This window comes from Rhinolophus hipposideros (assembly GCF_964194185.1).
Source record: "Rhinolophus hipposideros genome assembly, chromosome: 1".
NCBI lineage: Eukaryota > Metazoa > Chordata > Mammalia > Chiroptera > Rhinolophidae > Rhinolophus > Rhinolophus hipposideros.
The window spans coordinates 18591790-18613904 of record NC_138047.1 but is presented as its reverse complement, the minus strand read 5'-3'; the positions used below and the strand labels follow the sequence as shown (position 1 = coordinate 18613904).

At 38.7% G+C, this 22115-nt stretch overlaps 1 protein-coding gene across 1 annotated transcript in view; it reads left to right on the top strand.

Moving 5' to 3' along the window:
* Positions 1–6877: 6877 nt before the first annotated feature.
* Positions 6878–22115, top strand: part of TMEM236 (transmembrane protein 236) — a gene marked incomplete at both ends in the record, with an annotated part of 29677 nt that continues 14439 nt past the window's right edge. The window contains 3 exons of the mRNA XM_081047990.1: positions 6878–7134; positions 17896–17968; positions 21219–21360. Of these exons, the coding sequence (XP_080904116.1) occupies positions 6878–7134; positions 17896–17968; positions 21219–21360 (472 nt within the window). The remainder of the gene's footprint in view (positions 7135–17895; positions 17969–21218; positions 21361–22115) is intronic.

Sequence of the window (22115 nt, the reverse complement as noted above, 5' to 3'; positions counted from 1 at the left end):
AATCACCTCGAAATTCTATGTGATCTATTTAACCAAAATAACTGGATAGTTGTCATTTTTGCATATTTTGTTAGGATACGGGCATGACTACTAACATTATTTTCAAGTTACTTTATCTTAAGTAAGGAAAAAATCTGCAAACATATCAAGTTCTTATCAGTGAAGATTTGGAAAATCTAGGTTAAATCATTTTTGTGAACTTTGGGATGAACCTACACTAATAATTAGGACTGCATCTACATTGAAATAGATTTTATTTTTTTGCTTAAATTGGTTACTTTGGAATATTTAAAGGCCAACTTAGATTATTGTTGTCTCTTGAAAAATAAAATCTGAGAATTGTTGTAAAGAAATGACTTCCTCTTTTCTTTAAGATTCTGTTTCTTTTTCTATAAGATTTTTGTTTTTGAGCCAAATTGATGATAGTACCAGGAAGTAAGATCTTAAATGCTCCCTCTAATATTCTATTTCTAATTCTCAGCTCCCATTCATACATCACTACACACAATTTATGTGATGGCTATGAGGTCGGGAGAGAAACCCTTCCTTCCTTCCTTCCTTCCTTCCTTCCTTCCTTCCTTCCTTCCTTCCTTCCTTCCTTCCTTCCGACCTTCTAAGATCTGAACAATTATAATAGAAAAGCATATTACAAGGGAGCATCATTATTTTTAAAATGTAAGAACATTTTCTACATTTTGTTAATTTCAATAATAGAGTCACTAGGTAAATGCTGGATATCAAAAGGGTTTCCAAAGTGAAATCTTTGCCCTTGCAAAGTTGTGTATTTAATAGCCAGAGAGAGATGAAATTATACTTTCCCATAATATAAATTTAGTATGCACTATGATAACATAAGATTGGGAAAGGGGCATATATTAGATAGTGAAATAATCTTACTGAATTCACTTCAAGTGATTTGGTTGGTGACACCTGCTTATGAGAATCTGTAATATATTTTGGGAATACATAAATATTGGACATGATAAATGATCAGTAAATTAGGCCTAGGGACACACTTTCACCTCTTTCCTAGGCTCTTCATAGATCCGGCTTGAGCGGCTGAGTAGTTTCACTGTCACCAGCCACTGCCTTTTTGCACATCAACCCCATATGATCACAGGAAACAAACCACAGACATGCCAGAACATTCCTAGCAGTTTGTACATTTTGTTTCACAGACTACATTGAAAACAATGAACAAACCTTGAGATTACAAATGATCTTACTAACAATTTAAGAGACTTTCAATTTTGACTTCCTGCCTCCAGGAAGGAAATGACAGTTGGAAGTGTGGAGAACAGGTGTTGCCCTGGACAGCATGATATCTTCTGCTTACTAAAATAAAAAACATTGCATCAACACTCCTACATGGAAGTGAGTTCTAACCACAAGACTCAGTCTTTCCACCACAGACCCAGCTTCAGAAAACCAAATCTGTTTCCTACCAGGAAGTTGTTAAAACCAGCATGAAAGAACCTAGTAAGAGGCACAGTTCTTGGAGTCAGTGTTGGATGAATCCACATAAAGAAATTGGGTGGCTTGAAAATATCCCCTTCCATGTCCTTCTAATTATTGCAGTACAATTGTGTGGTGGGTTCATCAGGGAATTTAGAAGGAAAAGAATCAGGATTGTCATAATCTGGTCCCAGCTGAAGGGTAGGTGATTTGAAACCCTCTCTCATCTCCCTTTGTCTTTTTCTCCAAGTCAGGGGTCTGGTATGTTTTTCCTCCCAGTAGCTTAATGTTGGCACAATGGCAGAACGGCATTCTTTTTCTTTGCAAGCTTGTGAATTCCAATATTCCTCGTGAAGGATCCTTCCCGGCCTCCCAATCTGTTATGGAAAATGTAGACAAATGACCCTTTAGAAGGACTAAGGACTCTGAAATAATTGAACGCTCTATGCCTTGGATCAAATACCAGACAGTCCTCTCCAGCCTCTTCCTTTCATGGTTCAGTCCATTCTGGAATATGCCTTTTTGAAGGCACATGGGTTCGAAAAGGTTGAGAAAGATATTGTATTGGGACCTATACAGTATTTGTGAGTGCTTGCAAGGGGCCATAGTCTTTTCCTAACATCCCCGATGAGATGAAGAAACTGCAATCCTGGCGGCTTTGTCTTTTCTCCCTTATCTAGAGACCGTGCTTTGGCAGAAAGAGATGTGGGGCCTGTCAAGGCGACCACGCCAAGAAATCGAAGCTCATGGGCCGAGGGAACAGACTGTATCGGGACAGGTAGTACATGATTTCTCCTGAAAGGTCAGCGTGAGGGACAGCATTCCTTTGGAATGAAAGATGAGTTAGCCGTTATCAAAGCCTAACACGTCCCCCCTGTGGCCCACCACTTCTCTTCCCCTCCATCTGCTTATGCATTCCTTCCACAAATATACACTATGTGGTCGGCCCTGTGCTGAGACATGATGATGCTAAGATGAAAACAGATGTTCTCTGTCTTCGGGGAGCTTTCGGTGATGCAGTGCACCAATAACAGGGAGGGAAGTGCTGCCATAGAAGTGTGAATGCCTGCAGAGGGGTTTGGACTGCAAAGGAGGAAACACTTCTGCTGGGAAGAGGATGGGAAGGAAAGGTTCACGCAGAGCTTAAACCGGGGGCTGAAGGGCGAAGGCTACACTTGTTCTCGCTCTCCTGTAAGATCAGGAGAAGGCAGTCAAATCCAACCCAAAATGCCCAGCTAGGAAACAGTTACGGAAGGCCACTGTTTGCCTCTTGACGATTTCACTGCTCTTTGGTCCTGCTGTCAAAGTGATATGTGGAAGTGGAATTGTTTATTTTGCTTCTGCTGAGAGGTGAGGGAAAACATTAGTGGAGGAAAGATAAAAAAAAAAAAAATCACAAAATTTTTACTCAGCTGGGATTGTTTTGTATAACTGATTTGTGTTTTCTAATATTTTTGCTTGTGAAATATCACCACATGCAAATATCACTATGAAATATTACCACTATGCAAATTTTATTTATTATTACTCTTGATCTTAGCCAAAAGGCCGAGAAGTGATATTTTTATTATTTATTAATAAATAAAAGTGAAAACCCCCTCGACCCTACCTCACCCATTCTCCAGGGACAGCACTGTGAGCAGTTTGATGACTATCTTTCCAGATTTTTAATTTACATTTAAATCTCCAACTACTGTATTTGAAAACAAAAATGAGGTGTTGCCATCCATATTGTTATGCGTGGGATTGGCACCTTGATTCTCTCTCCCACCCACCTCCCCAACTCACTCTGCATCATGACCATTCTTAGAATTGTTCTTCAAAGGAAGTATCATTATATGATCTAGAGAAGTCAGCAGAAAAAATCAAATAGACCAAAACTCACCTCCTCTGAGAAGCCTTCTCTGATCAACTCTACTTTGATTTTTTTTTCAGTCCTCTCCTCTGAATCATCCATTAGTTGTATATATTGTTTCTATATTATATTTAGCCCCTGCTCATAAACATACCCCGTTGTCTTATACTCAAGGCCTTTGGGTGCAAAGAACAAAGACCTCGTTTTGTAAGAATACATGTGAACTGGAAAGATCAACAGCTGAGACACTGGTCTTTGTGGTGTGCTGGTGTCTACCTGTTGATTTGTTCCAGTTTTTTCACACTCTGGATTGGCTTCCTCAATCTACCAACTCTTCTCTTCCTTTACCATTTGGCTTCCATTTGTTCATTCATTCGCTCAGCAAACTTAGTGTCAACAACATGCTAAGGGTGGTTCTAGCTCATATAGTTTGGATGGCTCTAATTCTGACTCAAAACAATGACCTCCTTTAATTCCACTTATCCAATTCTCCCCATGTTTCTTAATTCACATTCCTAAGGGTGAGAAAGCAATTGGCCCAATTTATGCCCGGCCATACTTAGATGGCTGAACCCCGCGGCCAAAGCCTGTTCTCCAGATGTGGCTGGAGAAGGGAGATGGAGGACAGAGGGCACACTAGCCCTTCACAGCCCTAAGCTGCCCAGCTAACTCCATGAGTGTTCTCAGGTCTTACCTGGGGTTTGTGTCATGTCTCTAACCAGAGTGTACAAGGTCGGACAATTAAGTTTGTGAACTCATCCTAGAAAAAGTGCTACATACCTCATTGCTGAATATCACTATGGTCACCTTTGAAGCACTCCCCTTGGGAAGCTAAGCACCGATGCCAGTGCCTAGTCCACCCTTCAAAGCAACTTTGGAACTCTTTTTTCTGGAATGACCATCAGAGTTGTTGTCATATTACCCTTGATGTTCTGAATGTCATCAAGATGTCTTCCTTTCAATATTTCCTTTATTTTCAGATAAAGAAAGAAGTCACTGGGGGCCAGATCAGGTGAGTAGGGAGGGTGTTCCAATACCGTTATTTGTTTACTGGCTAAAAACTCCCTCACAGACAGTGACCTGTGAGTTGGTGCATTGTCGTAATGCAAGAGCCATGAAATGTTGGTGAGAAGTTTAGGTCGTCTAACTTTTTCACGCAGCCTTTTCAGTACTTCCAAATAGTAAACTTGGCTAACTGTTTGTCCAGTTGGTACAAATTCATAATGAATAATCCCTCTGATTTCAAAAAGGTTAGCAACATCGTTGCAACAAGTTCGTGAACTTAATTGTCAGACCTCGTAAGTCAATATGGACTCTGTCTCTGCCATGATGGCACACAATAAATGTTCAATGAACAGTGTTAACACAGTCCTTCCTTTACATGGAGTCGAGCTCACTGAGAGCAGCGGGCGAGAATCACAACCTCCCTCCACCCAGAGAAAGCGCAGCTAGTTATCACAGTATTCCACGTGGCAGGTTATGCTCACACTCTCGGTGTTATCTGTGAAGGGGAAGAGAGATTAGGAACCCCAGGAAAATAGCAGGTAAGAAATATAAAGGGAATGTCAGTTTTAAATTCCCATACATGGGAAGAAAAATTGAGCATTTAAAATGGAATTATAGACCTGGGCATGAGTCCTTTGTCCTGACCAGGCCATTTTTATTCAACCACTTTCTTCAAATGCTCAGGTCACAATTCCTATAAATATGCAAAGTTTGTATATGAAATCGTAATACAACATAGCACTGATGACTTAAGACAGAGGGTTAGGACAGTAAAATATAATTTGTATCTAGTATCTTTTAAACAGAAAATTTTTGTTAGGGATGATATCGAGAATTGATGTCAACTATATGATATTAGAAATAGTTGGTGACAGAACTGCTGCTCAGATGGTTTTCTGCCCCATCCTTCCATATTCTTGTCACCGTTCTTCCAAGTCTCTTCGTTCACTGAGACGACTTTTGCTAAACTTCAGTGAATTTGAAATTCAAGTTCAGATAAAATAACTAGATATCCTGCAGTGGGAGGGCAGGAGGCGTGACTCCCCAAAGCTAGCTACCCAAAATCCTAGGTGCGTCTGGAGAGCCAGGCAGCATAGGGCCCGTTCCGCAAAGGGCCTTGGGAGAGAGGAGCCTAGAGAACACTGGCTCACGCCAGTCTGACAGACAGCGGGCACAGAGGGAGCCATCTAAAGAGCAAGTACGGGGAAGGCATTCGTGCTGGTGTCTGTGGATGCAGTGCTCTCCTCATCGCTCCCGCTCCCTTTGTTTTAGCTGAGGCTCCCATCTCTTGTCCAGACTCCTCTGTCACTCCTGGTTGGCTTCCTGCCCCCAGGTTAAGGCTGCTGCTGTCCTTCCTCCACATATGCACTCACTGTCCTTTCCAGACGATCAAGTGACTCCTTTAGTTCAGAAAAAGTTGCTTTTATATTCACAGGCACCCCAAATCCATCATGGGACATTTACATTCTGATCCCAGCCGATGTTTACAACCTCTCCCTCCCCTATTTACTGCATGCCCCACCAACCTGTTGCAGTCTCCTTGCTCCTTTCTACTGCCTAAGAGGTCACTGACACCCCAACCCCCTCCATCCCACCCTCCCTGTCCTATCTTTTTTTCCTTCCCCTTCCCAGAGCCTAAACAGGAAGTTCTCTTCTGTGTTACCATAGCATTTGGGTTGTGGTTCTGACTTCAGTTATTTTTTTGTTGCTCATAGGTTTGTTTCCTCCAGTGGATTGTGGACAATTTGAGGGCAGCGACCTTCCGTCACTCATTCATCCTCACACTCAATACCTAGCACAGGTGCTAAGGAAGGATTTTCATGGTGACAACTGTTGTCTTTTAAATATTTGATGCACTTTCAGACTATATGTAGATAGCTCTTAATTTAGTGTTAATCCTGATAACAGGTTTTTAATATGGCCGTTAGTTTCCTGACCAGCAAAAGAAAAATAACGTTAATCTGTATTACGTAGTGATGAGTGTATAAGAACAAATATTTCAAGTACCAGGAAGAAGTTGGGTTAGGGAGTTGGCAAAGCAAATCTAAACTCCGACTTGTCCAGTGCTTTGAAGAAAAATGAGGGGTCGTTTTCCAAGACGAAGACTCAGGTTTTGGGTAATTCACTTTGCCTGAATTTGCTTAGATATAAAAAGAGGGGGTTGGGTCCCCCTTTAACTGTAAAATTATATTCTTCTAATGATTCTGTTTAACAAGTGTTAAATATTACACGGACGTTTTTTGGGCTCAAATTAGCAATTAAAGCTACGTTAAAAAATATCTTAACAGTGCTTCAAAGCATGTTCCGAAGTTGATTTGATTTCTAATAATGGATGTGCAGACACATGAGGCGATCACTTCCACAGCTGCTCTGTTTCTTTAAGAGAACTCGGTTGTTAAGTTGGAAGATCATTGAACCATATGAGGGTCAATAAAAGAATAAAAAGTCACTGGTTGGTGATTCGAGTACAAGGAACTTGATCCTCGTTCAGTATCTGTGTGTCCATATGCTGCCTAGTCAGAGGGGGAGCGTCTGGTCCTCAGCAGCTCACACTTCCCCGGGATGGCTTCTGGAAGAATAATCAAGCTTGTGGTGTATGAGCTTCTTCAGTTTGCTGCTTTCTCCATACCCACACTTGTGACTGTGGAACAGTTTGCCACTGCCTATCAAAGGACAAGGGAAACACCTGAGAAAACGCATTATTGGCTGATTGTATCCTGTTCGATTGCCTATGTGGCTTCAGTGAGTCTATTGATTTGGGTTCCTGTAAAAGTTATCTTATACAAGAAACCGCATCTTTCCAAAAAAATTAAAGGATGGTAAGTAAAACTATTCCTAAGCAGGGAATCCCTCAGATGCTTTCAAGGATAGTTCTTCATGTACTATGTGTAAGGATGTTAGCATAGCAGAAATGGACATAATGTAAGATTAAAGAGAAGTAACAATCACAGTGTCTATAAATTATGCTATCAATATTATGCTATCTTCCATATTTTTGTAGGGTCATAACAAATTACACTTGTTCGTACAATAGACGTTAGCATGAGTCCATGACACCCTGAGCAGTAAATGTTGGACCTAATTCCTCTGTATACTTAACTGCCTAAAGTTATCACAGTTAGTTTACAGAAATCATAATTGCAAGATTATAATATAGAATTTTACTTTTGTATAAAACTGAAAGTAATGTCTGTTTTAAAATGTTTTCATTGCCTGTTTTGCAGGTCTAAGGCCTCCTCTGACCATTAAACAACTGAGATTTTTAAGCAACTGTTTCCTTTAATTAGATTTTTAAAAATACTATGTTGGTAAATTCTTTTACCCTGGTGGGGGTGTGGAGTACTTCAATAATAATACAAAAATATTTTAAATAAATTAAGACTTAGTGTTGATTTAACGAACAGTTTAGCTAATGTCTATATTGACCCATGTAAAAGTGCTGAGAACAAGTAATCTCTAATACTAATACGTTTTTTATTTTAGATCTTCAGATCTGATTCTTACTCATCTGGGATTTCTTTGTTTTCTTTGATAACTTACATTTTCTTTCATCGTGATCTTTTATTTTAAAGTTGAACAACATAGAATACATTTGAAGAGCAAGGAGTTGGGAATTTGAACATAAACAAGGGTAGACATGTGAAAATAATAACTACCTCAATATAGCTAGTATTATAGTATTATAATACTATTAGCTATAGTATACTAGCTAATATAGCTAGTATAGTATAGTACCGCAATATAGTATTACTGTTGGGAGGGTGCAGAGGGGGAGAGCTGAAGTATGGAGCTCATGAAGTGCCCTTTAGATAGTGATACCGATACCGGATGTGGCCTCGAGAACCCTACTTACCAGGACACTTTCAATTCCCGGTGGGCAGAGCTCCTGAGGGGTTTCGGGCATAAACCATTTGGTTGGCACTACTTTTATCGTGAAGTTCGGGGTTTTTCCAAACCTTGACCCCACGACCTAAGGGGTGGATTTGGAGCTCTCCACTTTTTACACTACCTGGTAGTTGCTTTGATTGAGACTCCTGCCTGGTGGAAGGTTCAGATGACCACAGGAGTAAACCAATGGGAAGCTGGTGCCCACCAGCCTGGGAAGGGGCTCTTTTATCTTTTTTCTTTTATAGCTCAAATTCCTAGGACTCTAGGTTCTTAATATCATCAAGGCAGCAAACCTTCCTATGGCATATATCATCATCATCACTATTAAGCTATAATTGCTTCTTTGCTGATCCCGTACGTGCTAATAGATTTATATATGAATGTCATTTCATCCTGTACCACCTCATGAAGTGGGTATTCTCATAAGTTTGTCATTATTATTCACAAGAGGAAACTGAGGATTGGAGAGCTATGCAACTTTCCCGGTCAGTAAACTAGTGAGTGGAGAGGCCAGACTTCAGACCCAGGTCCCCCTGACTCCATAAGTAGTACTTCAAACCACTACTACTTAATCTCCTGGGGCAATGTAGAGTAAGGAAGAGAGTAGTCCCTTGTTTCTACTCCACAGAACACATATTTCCTTTTGTACATCTGGTTCAGCTAGTCTCCTTGTGTAAGCTGTCTTGGGCTGTCAGAACAATTACATCTGTCAGTGTTTCTTTTCGGGAAATACTCTTCTGGTCTTTCGTTTCTGTTTGTGGGTATGGCTAGCCTAGCCACAAGTGCCCTAACTAGTTTTAGATATGACAGGTTATCTGTAATTTCAGTGAAACTCAAACTGTTTCCTCATGGCCTCATTCATGAGTCTTATCATATTGTTATCTCTTCCTGGCATAGGACAGAAGAAATAGCAACTGAGCACTATTCTAGGAGCTTCTTGCATTTTGTACTGTTAGATTTGAACTTTACAACAATCTAGTGAGGTATGTGCCAGTGTTTTCATTTGAGAGATGAAGAAACAGAAACTCGAAGAAATGATTAACCTTGTCAAGTGATAAAGTTTGTAAATGGTGCAGCTAGATCTGTGAGGCCAGATCAATCTGATTCTGTGCATTATCTCTGTTTCATGCAACTTTTTCTTTATTCTTTCTGACTTTGAATACCAAGTGTGTTTCAAGAGAACAGGAGAAATTCAACTCTTTTCATGTCACTAGGATGCATTTCCCCAAAAGATGCATATTTGGATATTATATATGATTCCCTAAAGATGAATATTTTGATATTTTAATATATGTGGCAATACAGAGTGTGTCGTATATCTTAGTCGCTAGATGAAGATGATACAAAAATAATTGCTGCTATAGAAAGTAGGTGTTAAAAGCATGAATTAGTTTTGAAGAATACTTAAATTGTTAGCTTCTGTGAAATTCCATAGATCCTTAGCTCTCACAGATATATTGTTGATGAGTCTGTTGGAGAACGTCCTTGTAGATCCACACGGGCATCCTGAGTCAAGGAGAGAGTGAGTCATCCAGCTAGTAAGGGGTGTGCTGTGGCAATACAGACTGGGACGTCCAGACCTGAGTTCAAATCCCAGCTTTGACATTGACTATGACACCTTGTGTGAGTTATTTAAATTCTTTGAATTTTAGTTTTCTCATGAGCATAACAGGGACAACCTAGTTTCTTCATCGGAGTGTTATTTGAAGAAACTGAATAAGACTATGCACATAAAGTTATTTATTTGAAGAAACTGAATACGACTATACACATTAAGAGCATAGCCTGCCACCTCAATATTGGTGTCACTACCTCAGGCTGAATTTAGTATTTCCACATGATCTTGTTTAATCCTTAGAATGACTCTGAGAATTGGTAGGACTGATGATAAAATTGATAAAATGGAAGAAAACTATATGCTATTTAAGTGATATTCTTCAAGTTTAGAGACTCTCATAGATCTCTTTTATCGATTGAGAATAATTAAGGCCAATATAGTGATACCATGACTATCTTCTAAAGTATTTTGCGTATACACAGTGCTTTTATGTTTTATTTCATTCACTTGACCTGCAGGCCAGTGTTGTAAAGTTGACCACATAGATATAATTCCCATATTATAAGTGAGAAAACAATGTCAGAGAGCTGAAGACATACACACTAAATCAACACTGGAGTCTGAACTTTGCTCTTGTTAAACACTTCCTCATTCTTTTCAAATGATTGTTCTTTTTTGGGGGATGCCTTTCATAATTCATAATTATGTCTAGGGAGATGGTGTGAGGAATGAAGAAAAGCTATTTATGTACACACCAAATTGTATATTCCAGTAAATAAGAGAAATCCTCTTTTGGAAGAACAGTGAATGTGTGAAATCACTGAGCAAGGCTTCCCAGGAAGTGAAGCAGACCTCCGTGGAGAGGGTACCTTGGGGCAGGATAATACTGGAGGACTCGTGGGGATTCCCACACGGCCTTGGCACCCAGGGCTGTATTTCAGGAATTCTCTCAAGTCGTTCAGAGTTTAATTACTTTAGGCATGACGTGTCAGGAATCTTGGGCAGTGCCAAGATAGAGAGACTCCACCCTTTGGGACTACATTTTACCTCGCTTAACTCCTTAACATACTCAACAAGATGTTGCTATTGATTTGTTTAAGGTAGGGGTAGTAGTAGTAATAGTAGTTGTCATTGTAGTAAAATAAGAGCAAATATTTACTGAACAGTTACTATGGACCAAGAATAATTGTAAACATTGTATTTTAATTAATTCTGTAACCTTTTTATGTAAGAACACTTATAGTGCCCATTTTACAAATAAGGAAATTGGGCACAAAGATGAAAAGACCACACTGCTAGTGAGTACTTGGAGCCAGCACTGACACAGCATGTCTGCCTCCAGAGCACGTTACTCTTCTTACTATTCCATGGCAACACACACACAAGTGGTGTGTACAGCACCAGTACATCTGGGCCGGACAGATGGGCTAACCTGAAGGAAATAGGGCTCGCGCTTTTCAGCGCCTCTGAGAAGGTCATCGATAAACTACTATGAACTAAATAAACACTGGCGCTTAACAGTGAATTACTTCTTCCCAAAATATTCCCAGTTCTCTCCGTGGGTCTGTCATTTTCTGAAATACTCAGAAGGCATAATTGTGTGATGATGCTCGACTAGGCTTTCTCTGCCTTGGTCCCACCCCCATATTCAGAAATCAGCAAAACTACATTTATTTTTGCTTTTTCTCTCCCAGCATATGCAATAACTCACCAGATTCTATTAATGCTTCCTCTTTCATCTCCCTTGTATCAGCTCCTGGTTCTCCATGACTGTTTTCCTCACCCTCGTGAGGCCCTCATTTCCAGGACCTACTCATACACTGGCGTGGTTTCCCAAGTTTTTAGATGGCCATATCCTGTGTCAGATCATTGGTCCTGGTTGTTTTGGTCAAGGAAGCATGCAGAGCATATCATTAACTAATGCCGGGGCTCAGCCACCCTTCACTAGCTGGTGTCCTTGTCCTTTGCCTCCTCTCTCCACTCTCTCTTTCCCTCGCGGTCCCAGCTGATAGACTAATAATCTTCTTGAAAAGTGTTCTCTGCAGGTCAGTTCCACCCCCCCCCCCCAAAATGTGCTCTTCCTCTTACTTGCACAATTCAATGTTGACAGGATAGCACAGAATCCTAAAGCAGGAAGGCACCTTAGCGTTTTACGCTGTTCCTCACAATACAGATAAACAGTCTGCCTCTGAACTTAAAGAGGATTCACTACTTTTTGTGTCTCTAACTATGAATATAGTCTTCCTTATTCCCTTATATGAAAATAAAATCTGCCGCCATAGGACTTCCTCCCCATCTGTGTAGACTTCACGTCCTCTGCCCTCCCCTCTTATGCCAGTGAATTTGGCCATGGCCAGGAGCTCTGCCTACCCCCCACCCCGATTTTCCTTCTTCATTGCTTTTCGAGCACCCTCATGGGTTCTGATAGTGTGAACTGCCACTTGTATGATGACGAGTCCCGAAATTGTGTCTTCAGTAGTGGCTTCTCTGAGCTCACTGTACATCTATTAAAGCTTTTCAAATACTTGAAGATAACTACATCACTCTGCCAGCTGACCTTATCTCATGCACAGCCTTCTAAGTCTTTTACGCAGGTTCCAGGTGTCATCAGTTTTTCTTGTCCTGTGATTTCTTTTATTACCCTTTTGGATGTCTCCTTGGGATGCTGGCTGGCTTATTAATGTCTGGATGTGATCTCATGGATACCCTGATGTCCTATTGACTTCAGCTCTTGATGTGATGTATTGATTTCAATTGCAACTGTGTCACTTATTTCATAACTGAGAGTGTGGTTGACTAAAATCCCTGAAACATCTTGCTCTCAAGTCTGTTTCCTCATCTTGTGCTTAGGCAGCTCCCATGAGCCTGTGTATCCTTACTGTGAGCCTTACAGTGACAGTGTATCTTGCGTGTCTTTCTGTCCTTTGAACAGAGTGTAGTACACACATTTAACCACAGTGTAGATGAGTGGGAGAATGGATGGATCTTGAACTATGTTTTTTAATCTGAACTCTGTAATTTACTCTTCTCCCTATTAAATACCATCATATTGCTTTTAACCATAGTATTTTTAATAGGTTGCATTCTTCTCAGTCCTGATTGTGTCACCCAAAATGCTAGTTGTCTCACTTGATTTTGTGTCATCTGCACATGAGATAAGCATATCTTCCTTGTCTCCCAGAGTTACTAGTAAATGTGTTAGATGGCACCGTTTTAGTAGGAATCCTCCAGGTTAACAGTCATCCACTAATCTGCTCTCAGGGTTGGTTAGAATAGCTATGAATTTACCTATTTGAACTTCCTTCCAGTTCCCATTTCTCATTCACTCAGTCCCTCTTTTAATAAATATTTGCTGAGTAGCCATTGACTGCCTGGCAGATCTATGCAATGTGGACATCGCCATCCTAGTCTCACTATATCCTAGGACTTACCCTGGCATTCAGGACCGTCCATCCTCCGACTTCTACTATCTCCATTTCCGGACTACCTCCCTGCACAGATTCTTCATTCTAACTGGCATTATTCCCTGCCTATCATAGGGGGATACCTGACTACACATTAGGTATTGTCTCCTTCTTCAGGGAGCTTATAGTCTACTGCGGAGACTGCACAGTTCCACGTTAAACCAATTGGATAGTAATATAAAACACCCAAAATGCTAGTTGTCTCACTTGATTACTAAATCACTAAATAGTATGTGACTCACGGCAAGGTCTTGATAATCCGAGAGAAGAGTCACCAAAACTTAGTACTGATGGTCGGGAAGGTACCCTTTTTGATTCATTGTCCCCCCCCCTTCACACCCCATGAGACCACCAATGCCCTGCAGGTGTTCAGTAGATGGGGTTTGTGGACTCAGGCTTATGAAGAGAGCACTGTGCTTTAGAGGAGTTAGGGAGTCCACCAAAGACAGCTGGATTTGAGCCAAGCTGGGAGTAGGAAGACATTCCAGAGGGAGCGATGAATATGAGTAATGAGCTGATGTAGGAATAAACACGTCTTCTGTAAGGGGTGGGAGAAGACCAACTTGCTGAGAAAGGAGGGAGTAGAGAGAAGTGGACTGGACCATATTGCAGAATGGGTAGGAGTGTGAGTTTTGGAGTCAGAAAGACCTGGATTAGAACTCATCTTTCACCTAGCTTTGGGATCTTGGGCAAATTAAACCTTCATCATCACTTTCTTCATCTGTAACCTAGGGCTGATACCCCCACTCAGAAAGTTGTTGTGGGGTTTGAGTAATGTCTATAAAATGGAATAGAGCTCCCTGGGCTTAGTGTAGAGTGGAAGGGTTACTGTTGGAGAGTTCAGGCCATATTGTGGGAAGCCTTGAAAGACAGGAAAAGAAATTTTGGCTTAATGATTAGGTAAAAGAGAACCTTTGTGAGTTTTTGAGCAGAGTGGTTGCCCAAGTTATTATCTGACCTTTCCACTCTCCACGCTTCCTCTGTGAGTAATCTCAGGGCCAGAATTCTTGTTGCACAAACAGAAATCTTTAACTCACCGTGGCTGAGTGCATGTCTTTCTTTACAGGCCTGCTTGTGGGAGAGTCCTCCTTTTTGACAATTTACTACAGATATATACAGCGCTCTACTCTGGAAATTATACCATGTCCACAGTTCCTTCTCTTCAGCCAATCTGTAACGTGATGTTAGCCTCGCATTAGTGTCAGCTTGTGTACACCTTCAAAGGATTGGCTATGATATTTCTAACAGAAATGCTATTACTCATTGGATTAGTTTTCTAGGACTGTTCTTATGAAGTACTGCAAACTTGGTGGTATAAACAACAGAAATTTATTGTCTCCCAGTTCTGGAGGCTGGAAGTCTGAGATCAAAGTGTTGGTAGAACTGGTTGCTTCTGAAGGCCATGAGGTAGAATCTGTTCCAGGCCTCTCTCCCAGATTCTGTTGTTTTGCTGGCACCAGTTAGCATTCCTTGGCTTGGAGATGTATCATCCTGACTGATCTCTACCTTCATCTTCACATGGCGTCTTCCTGCGTTTCTTCACATAATCTTCTCTCTGTACATATCTTTCTCCTAATTTTCCCTTCTTATAAGGACACCGGTCATATTGGATTAGAGCCCACCCTAATGACCTCATCTTAACTTATTACCTCTGTAAAGACCCTGTTTCCAAATAAGGTCACATTATTAGGTACTAAGGGTTGGAATTTCCAACCTGTCTTTTGAGGGGACATAATTCAACCCATAACACTCTTTAATAAATTATGAACATATGCTAGCAGTAAGTCAAGATTTCCAAATACAGATTATCGTTGTTTCTGGTTAAATAAAACAGAGACTTGGATTGATATTTATTTAATAACTATTCTATCTGTTCATTCAGTATTTATTAAATTCCTATTATGTGCCAGACACTCTCTGGCATCATGAGGTCTTTGAACTTGGATGAGAAGCATGTTACATTTTTATTTCCACTCACCTCTAATTGAAAACTAACGTTTCATTTTCAAAATTGGTAACAAACTACAGTGGTATTAGCAGGACCTCTGACTTTATGACACATATCTTTTAATAACACATTTCTCAGATTTTTCATATCACAATATACAGTTGCTGCATATACTTCAGAATATGGTTTATGATCTTCGCTACCTTGAAAGTATGAGTGATTACATTTTCCACTAGATCTTGAGTATTTCAAAGAAAATAGGTGACAGTGTGTTCATAGGTAGGTATGTTTATTAATATATCAAAATATTTTAAGATTTTGCATAGTTTTTCAACATAATTGCTTTGTTTTATAAGTCTATGTATTTTATTTTGTGCATTTAAACGTTCTATTCTGAGAAGCGTCCATAGGATTCACCAGGTTCCCAGAAGTTTCATTGCACAAACAAGTTTGAAAAGTGTTGTTCTAGATGGTGGAAAGAAAGTAGTGAACAACATAGCTAGGGCCTCTGCTCCCAAGGGGCTTACCTTGGGTGTGGACACAGAGGGATGTGACAAATACGCAAGTAATAAAATAATCAGCAGAATTTCAGGAAGTCATATATAATATATATGCGTCAGAAGTGTCTGGATGCTGATGGTAACCACTTTGAGCACCTCTTGTAATTGCAGAAGTTAAATGTGACTTGTAGCCATCTTTTGTTATTGGTGTATGCTGAGTATTACAATTTTAATACAATTTTCCTTTCTTAAAATGTTTATGCATTTCTTTGGCACCATATATATATATATATATATATATATATATATATATATATATATATTTTTATGACAACAAGGAGACAAACATGGAAGATCCAGTAGTAGAGAGTCCCTGGCAGTAGGAATAGCCAGCATATGACTCGGAGGTGGGGCAAGCTTGGTGGGCAAGCTTGGAATAACCAGAAGGCCAGTGTGGCCAGACTTAAGTAGGTGTTGGGGGAGATGCAGGTCATTCCAAGTGAGGAGGAAAGTAGGAGAAATAAGAGAAATCACATTATGGAGAGCAGTGTAGGCTAGGGTAATAAGTTTCAATTTTATTCTAATTGTTCCTTGTGCTCCTATCACCACGATCTATCCATAGGATTCTTTTCATCTTGCAAAACTGAAATTCTACCCATTCAACAATAGCTCCCCAGTCTTTCCATACTCCAGCGTTGGAGATTGTGGAGGAGGACAGTGATAAGATGTGTTTTACATTTAAAAATATGACTGTTGACTCTAAGGAGAAAATGTTGCTAGAATAGACGCATGAACAGGAAACCACTTAGAAAATACTGCAGAGGAGAGATGATAGTAGATGAACCCTGGTGTTAGCAGAGCATAGATTTTAAATGTATTTTGGCAGTGAATGAGATAGGATTTGATGATGATCAGAATAGGTATGGAGAAGGATGTGCGTGGGTTCTTCTTTAGGCACGTTAAGTCTGAGTTGCCTTCTGGACATCCAAGTAGAGGTGCCAAGTAGACAGTTGAAGTATAAGTCCAGGGCTCAAGATAGAGGCCAGTCTATATATATTATAATAGGTTTGGGAGTCATGGGCAAGTGGGGTATTTAAAGCCAAGGGATTGGCTGAGATAATCAAGGGAGATAATGGACACTAAGAAGAGGTGCAGGAGTAGTTCCTGGGATACTCTTCATCTTTTAGAAGTCAAGCTGAGAAGAGAACTCTATGAATGCTGTAGCCAGTCTTAGAGAGTTGAGTGTTGGATCTGGGCTCAGAAAAGGAGGCAAAGTGACTGATTTAAAATCCCATCATACCTCTGGTTTTAACAGGGCATGCTGGTTCTGGTTTATATCTATACCTAGAACATCTGAGATGGGGCTGGAATAGAGAGACACCTATCAGGACCCAGGAGAAATTCTTTGTCATTTGAAAGACTCCAATACTTTTTGTACTTAGACATACACTATCCTATAAATGTAATAAATATGTTATGTATTTAACTAAGGAAATAGGAGGTAAATATATCATTGTAGAAAATATTTAAGTATATTTTGTCTTCCCCTAAATCAATGATGCTAAATGTGTAACTATATTTAAATTCTCCCTGCCATAAGATAGAATATTGAATACATATTCTATCTCAATAACTGATTGATTGATTGATCTTGTAAGGTTTAAGAAATGGTCCAAAAACAAGTTTGAAAAATTATGTGATTTTCATGTATATATGTGTTTGGTTTTTTTTGGGGGGGGTGGTTCAAACAAAAAAATATCCAAATATTTTCAATCTAAGTTGTCCTTAAGTATCCAAATATCATCTCTAAATGTATTTGTTTGAAAAATCGATTTCACCACATGGGGCATAATATAACTTAAGAAAATTGTGCTGTTCTTTTTTTTACCAGTTGGTCATCAGAGCTTGAACTCGGGCAGGATTCTTATTAATGAATTGTAAAACTGTTGCATGTCACATGTCTTACACTGTGAGCTTTTAGTTGTCTGTGCCTTGTTAGTTATTTGGAAATATGTCCTCCTTGTTCTAGAAAAGCATTCTGTTTTTTTGGCCTGTGTTCCCCTTTGCCATACTAAAGCATTTGGGAAATGGAAATAGGGAAGCAGTAGCTTCTTAGAAAAACTATTGATGAATGGAACAGGAACTGCAAAATTAGCAAAAAGTAACAGGAAGTGTTGATCTTGTACATTGCTGCTTTTGCTTATTCTTTTCTCCTTTGCTAGGAGACCTGTTATGATGATGTGTGTAGTACTCACCACACTCCCCAGCTTCAGCTTTTCTATAGCAGTTACTGAGGTATGGAATTTTGATTTCTTCTACTGCAAGATTTTGAGATTTAAAAATTTCCTCTGTTATTGGGATTGGATAGAGTGGTTACCCAACAAATTCCTTAAAGTTTATTTCATCCAGTCTTCTTCCAAATTTATATATATATATATATATATATATATATATATATATATATATATATATATATATATATATATATATGGTATTCAGATGATTGTTACCCCTGAGATTGTGGAGGAAAGTCTAACAGCCAATTAAAAAAAAATTACTGGGTGGCCGGATGGCTCAGTTGGTTAGAGCTAGAGGTCTTAACAAGAGGGTTGCCGGTTCGACTCCCACATGAGCCAGTGACCTGCGCCCTCCACAACTAGATTGAAGGACAATGACTTGGAGCTGATGCGCCTTGGAAAAGCACACTGTTCCCCAATATTCTCCAATTAAAAAAAGAAAAAATATATATATATCATAAATATAATATATACATATATATATATATATATAACTTCTGTGTTTGTGTGTGTGAGACAGGAATGTTATTTCAAAATAATTTTTAAGAGCAAGGAATTTGAAAGTAGGTCTATATTTGTTTCTTCTAACCTGTCTTTCATGATTGTATTCAGTTCTAAATGGAATAGAACAATATTCTAGTGCATAACCACCACTGATGCTCTAAGACCTTTGATAATATATCCACTGACAAATACTTTGCACATGATACTTCTTTGAAAATAACTTTATGTTTTGACTAAATGCAGCTTCAAAAGGACTCTAATGGACAGGTATCTGCAGGACAGGAATATTATAGGCAGAACTTCCAGGCTATAAGAATTTATTATCCAAGAAGTTCAAAGAAGAATGCCCTCCTAATCTTATCAATTTGCAAGCTGCTGTGAAAGATATAATTTTCACTTCCCCAAAGTGCACAACTTAAATTACTTTGTGAAATTTCATTCATATGTTGAGCAGATGATAAGTGTGGTGAAAGAGGTAAGTATGGGGGGTAATTTTTCACTGAAGTGTAACACACAAACAGAAAAGTACACAAAACATAAACATACAACATTAATGGGATACCATGAATCAAACCCTGTGTAAACACTACTCAGTTCAAAAAAATGAAACTTTGCCAGCTGCCTAAACGCCATCCCATGTTCCTTGCAATGAATCTTTCCCTCCACCCCAAAGGTAGTGTGCCACCTTAACTTCTAATCCCACAGATTAGTCTGTTTTTAAATCTTTTATAAAAGGAAATCAAATGATGTATATTATCTATCAATCATCTACCATCTATCTAATTTGTGTCTGGCTTCTTTTATTCAAAAGTGTGGTCCATTCCTGTTTTTGTGTCTAACTGTAGCCCACTGATTTTCATTCCTGTGGAGTCATTTTATAAATATATCACAATATATGGATCAGTTCTACCCTTGATGGCCATTTCAGTTGTTTCCAGTTTTGCCTGCCATAAATAATGCTGCTGTGGACATCCTTTCATTTGTCTTTCGGTGCACATGGACAAGTATTTCAGTTGGTGAAATATGCAGGAGTAGAACTGATGGGTCATAAGATACTGAAATGTTCCATTGTAATGGACAATGCTGGTTTTCCAAAGAGATTAGACCAGTTTAGACTTCCACTAGCAGAGAGGGAGGCATTTCTGTTGCTCCACACACTCACCAGCACTTGCATTGTAAGTCTTTTTATTTTAGCCATTCTGATGGGTATATTCTTGAATCTCATTGTAGTTTTGCATTTTCCCAATCACTCATGAGACTGAGCATTTTTTTCTTGCCAATTTTTTCCATTGTGTTGTTTATCTTTTAAAAATAGATTTGGATGAATTACATATTCGGATTTCAAGCCCTTTGTTGATTATGTGTATCGCAAATATCTTCCTATTCTGTGACTTAATACTCCTAAAGGTTTCTTTCGATGGAGAGAAGTTTTTAATTTAAAAATAATCCGATTTATCAATTTCTTTCCTTTATGGATAGTGCTTTTAGTAACTTGTTTGAGAAGATTTTGCCATATTGTAAATCTGAAACCTGAGATCCTGAAGATATTCTCCTATATTATATTTTGGGCCATGTATTGTTTTACCATTCTCTTTACAATCCAACTGGAGCTAATTTTTGTACGTGTTATGCCATAGGAGGCAAGTTCTATTTTTCCCAAAGAATATCCCATGGACTGAGCACCATTTATTAAAAAGTCTGTTTTTCCACATTTCTCTGTAGTGCTACCTTTATCATAATTCAGGTATTTATATATGTATATATGGTCTATTTCTGAGTTTTCTGTTCAGTCCCATTACCTACTTTTCTATTCCTGTGCCAACACCACATTGTCTTAATTCTTGTGGATTTATAAATGCTCTTTATATCTAGAAGAGTAAATCTTAATAACTTTTTTGTTTTCTCCTGGTGTCTTGCCCTTTGTATTTCCATGTAAATTTTAGAATCAGCTTGTCATTTTCTAGGAAAACTTGGATTTTTGATTGAGGTTGCATTGAATTATATCATGGTTTTTTGGGTTTTTTAAATCTCATTTTCTCTTTGTTATTGGCACGTAGAAATAATTTCTCCATTTGGGGGGATTTTCTTCATATACAATCGTATAGTCTATGAATGATGTTTTGTTTTTCTGTCTTGCCAATGTTTATACTGTTTCTTCTTTCTCTTGTCTTATTACACTGGCGAGGACTTCTAGTGCAATGCTGAATAGAAGTGGTCATGGTGGCATTGTCTTGTTCTTGATCTCAGAGGAAAACCTCTCAACATATTACCATTAATGTGATGATCGCCATAGGATTTTTTTTGTTGTTGTTTTTTGTAGGTACCTTAATCAGATGAAGGAAGTGCCCCAAAGTCTAGCTGGGGCTCTTCCTTCTTGGAATTTCCTAAACTCCAATACGTGTCCCTGTAGCTTTTTGAGCTAGGACTCCAGAAGCTCTACTTAGCAGCAGGGTTGGAAGAAATTGCCTATTCCACCTCTACCAGGAGCCTGCTGTTACATTTTACATGCATTTACTAAGCTGTTTCTTGAACTGAAAGTTCTTTTGTTGATATGAATTCTTATTACATCTTTAGAAATGGTACAAAATCTTATGGGGTTGAAGACTTGAGAAGCTGTAAACCAAGCTTCTAGTCTTTTAATAAATGTATTTATAATTAATTTAGTACTGTTTTCAGATGATTAAAAGCATTTTAAATAATGAAAGCACAAAGATTTAATACTTCTAAATGTTTTCTGAAAACAGGTTCAAAAGAATGTTAATGGTTCCGCTGATGTCTTACCTGACACCTTACCTGACCTGCCAGTCTCTCTGGTTCTGACTTCTTTGATCGTGGTTGATATTATTGAAAAACTCAGGACATATTCTCTTAGAGGGAGGCAAAAGAGTAAGTATTTTTTTAATTTAAATTTTTTTAAAGTTAGATATATCATTCACCTCTCTCCCACCTTGTTATCTATTGACATGTTTAATGATAACTTTTCTCTGGGTTAACATTACAGATAGAAGAGTACAAATGCAGATATCTGAATATAATTTTTTTGAAACCTACTTTGATAGCTAGACAGTTATTCTTATTTCTTATTTGCATTTTGATAGCACTGATAAATGAATAAAGTTACCAAATATTTAGTATCAAAAATGTAATGTTTACTCTAGCAAGAAAATTATCTACATAACTTATATAGATTTGTGTTTTTAGGAATTCTCTTAAAACCTTAAGTTTAGATGGATATATAAAGAGTTTAGTTTGGATACCTGTGATACAGGAATTAATAGGATTACTGCAGTTATGTCCTAGGGAATTGTTTTTAACAGTGGATTATCAGAAAGCTAAAATTCACACTATAAAAACCAATATATGCCACATTCTCTAAAGGAAAATTAAATATGGGTTGGCCTTTTTTTAGGGAAAAAAAGTATTTTGTTAACTGAATATTCTGTTTGGTGAGTCCTAAATTCTCTTGACTTTGTTTCATGTGGTAGTAGCTGTGTTTAATTCACAGTATTTGTGGGCTGCAATTATTGCATGGCTAAGGTTTTGTATTTGAAATGGGTGGGTTTTATTTAATCACTTCCTGATGGGCTGGACAGGGTAAATTGAGTGACTCATTGGAGAATGCTTTGGAGTAATAGGCATGA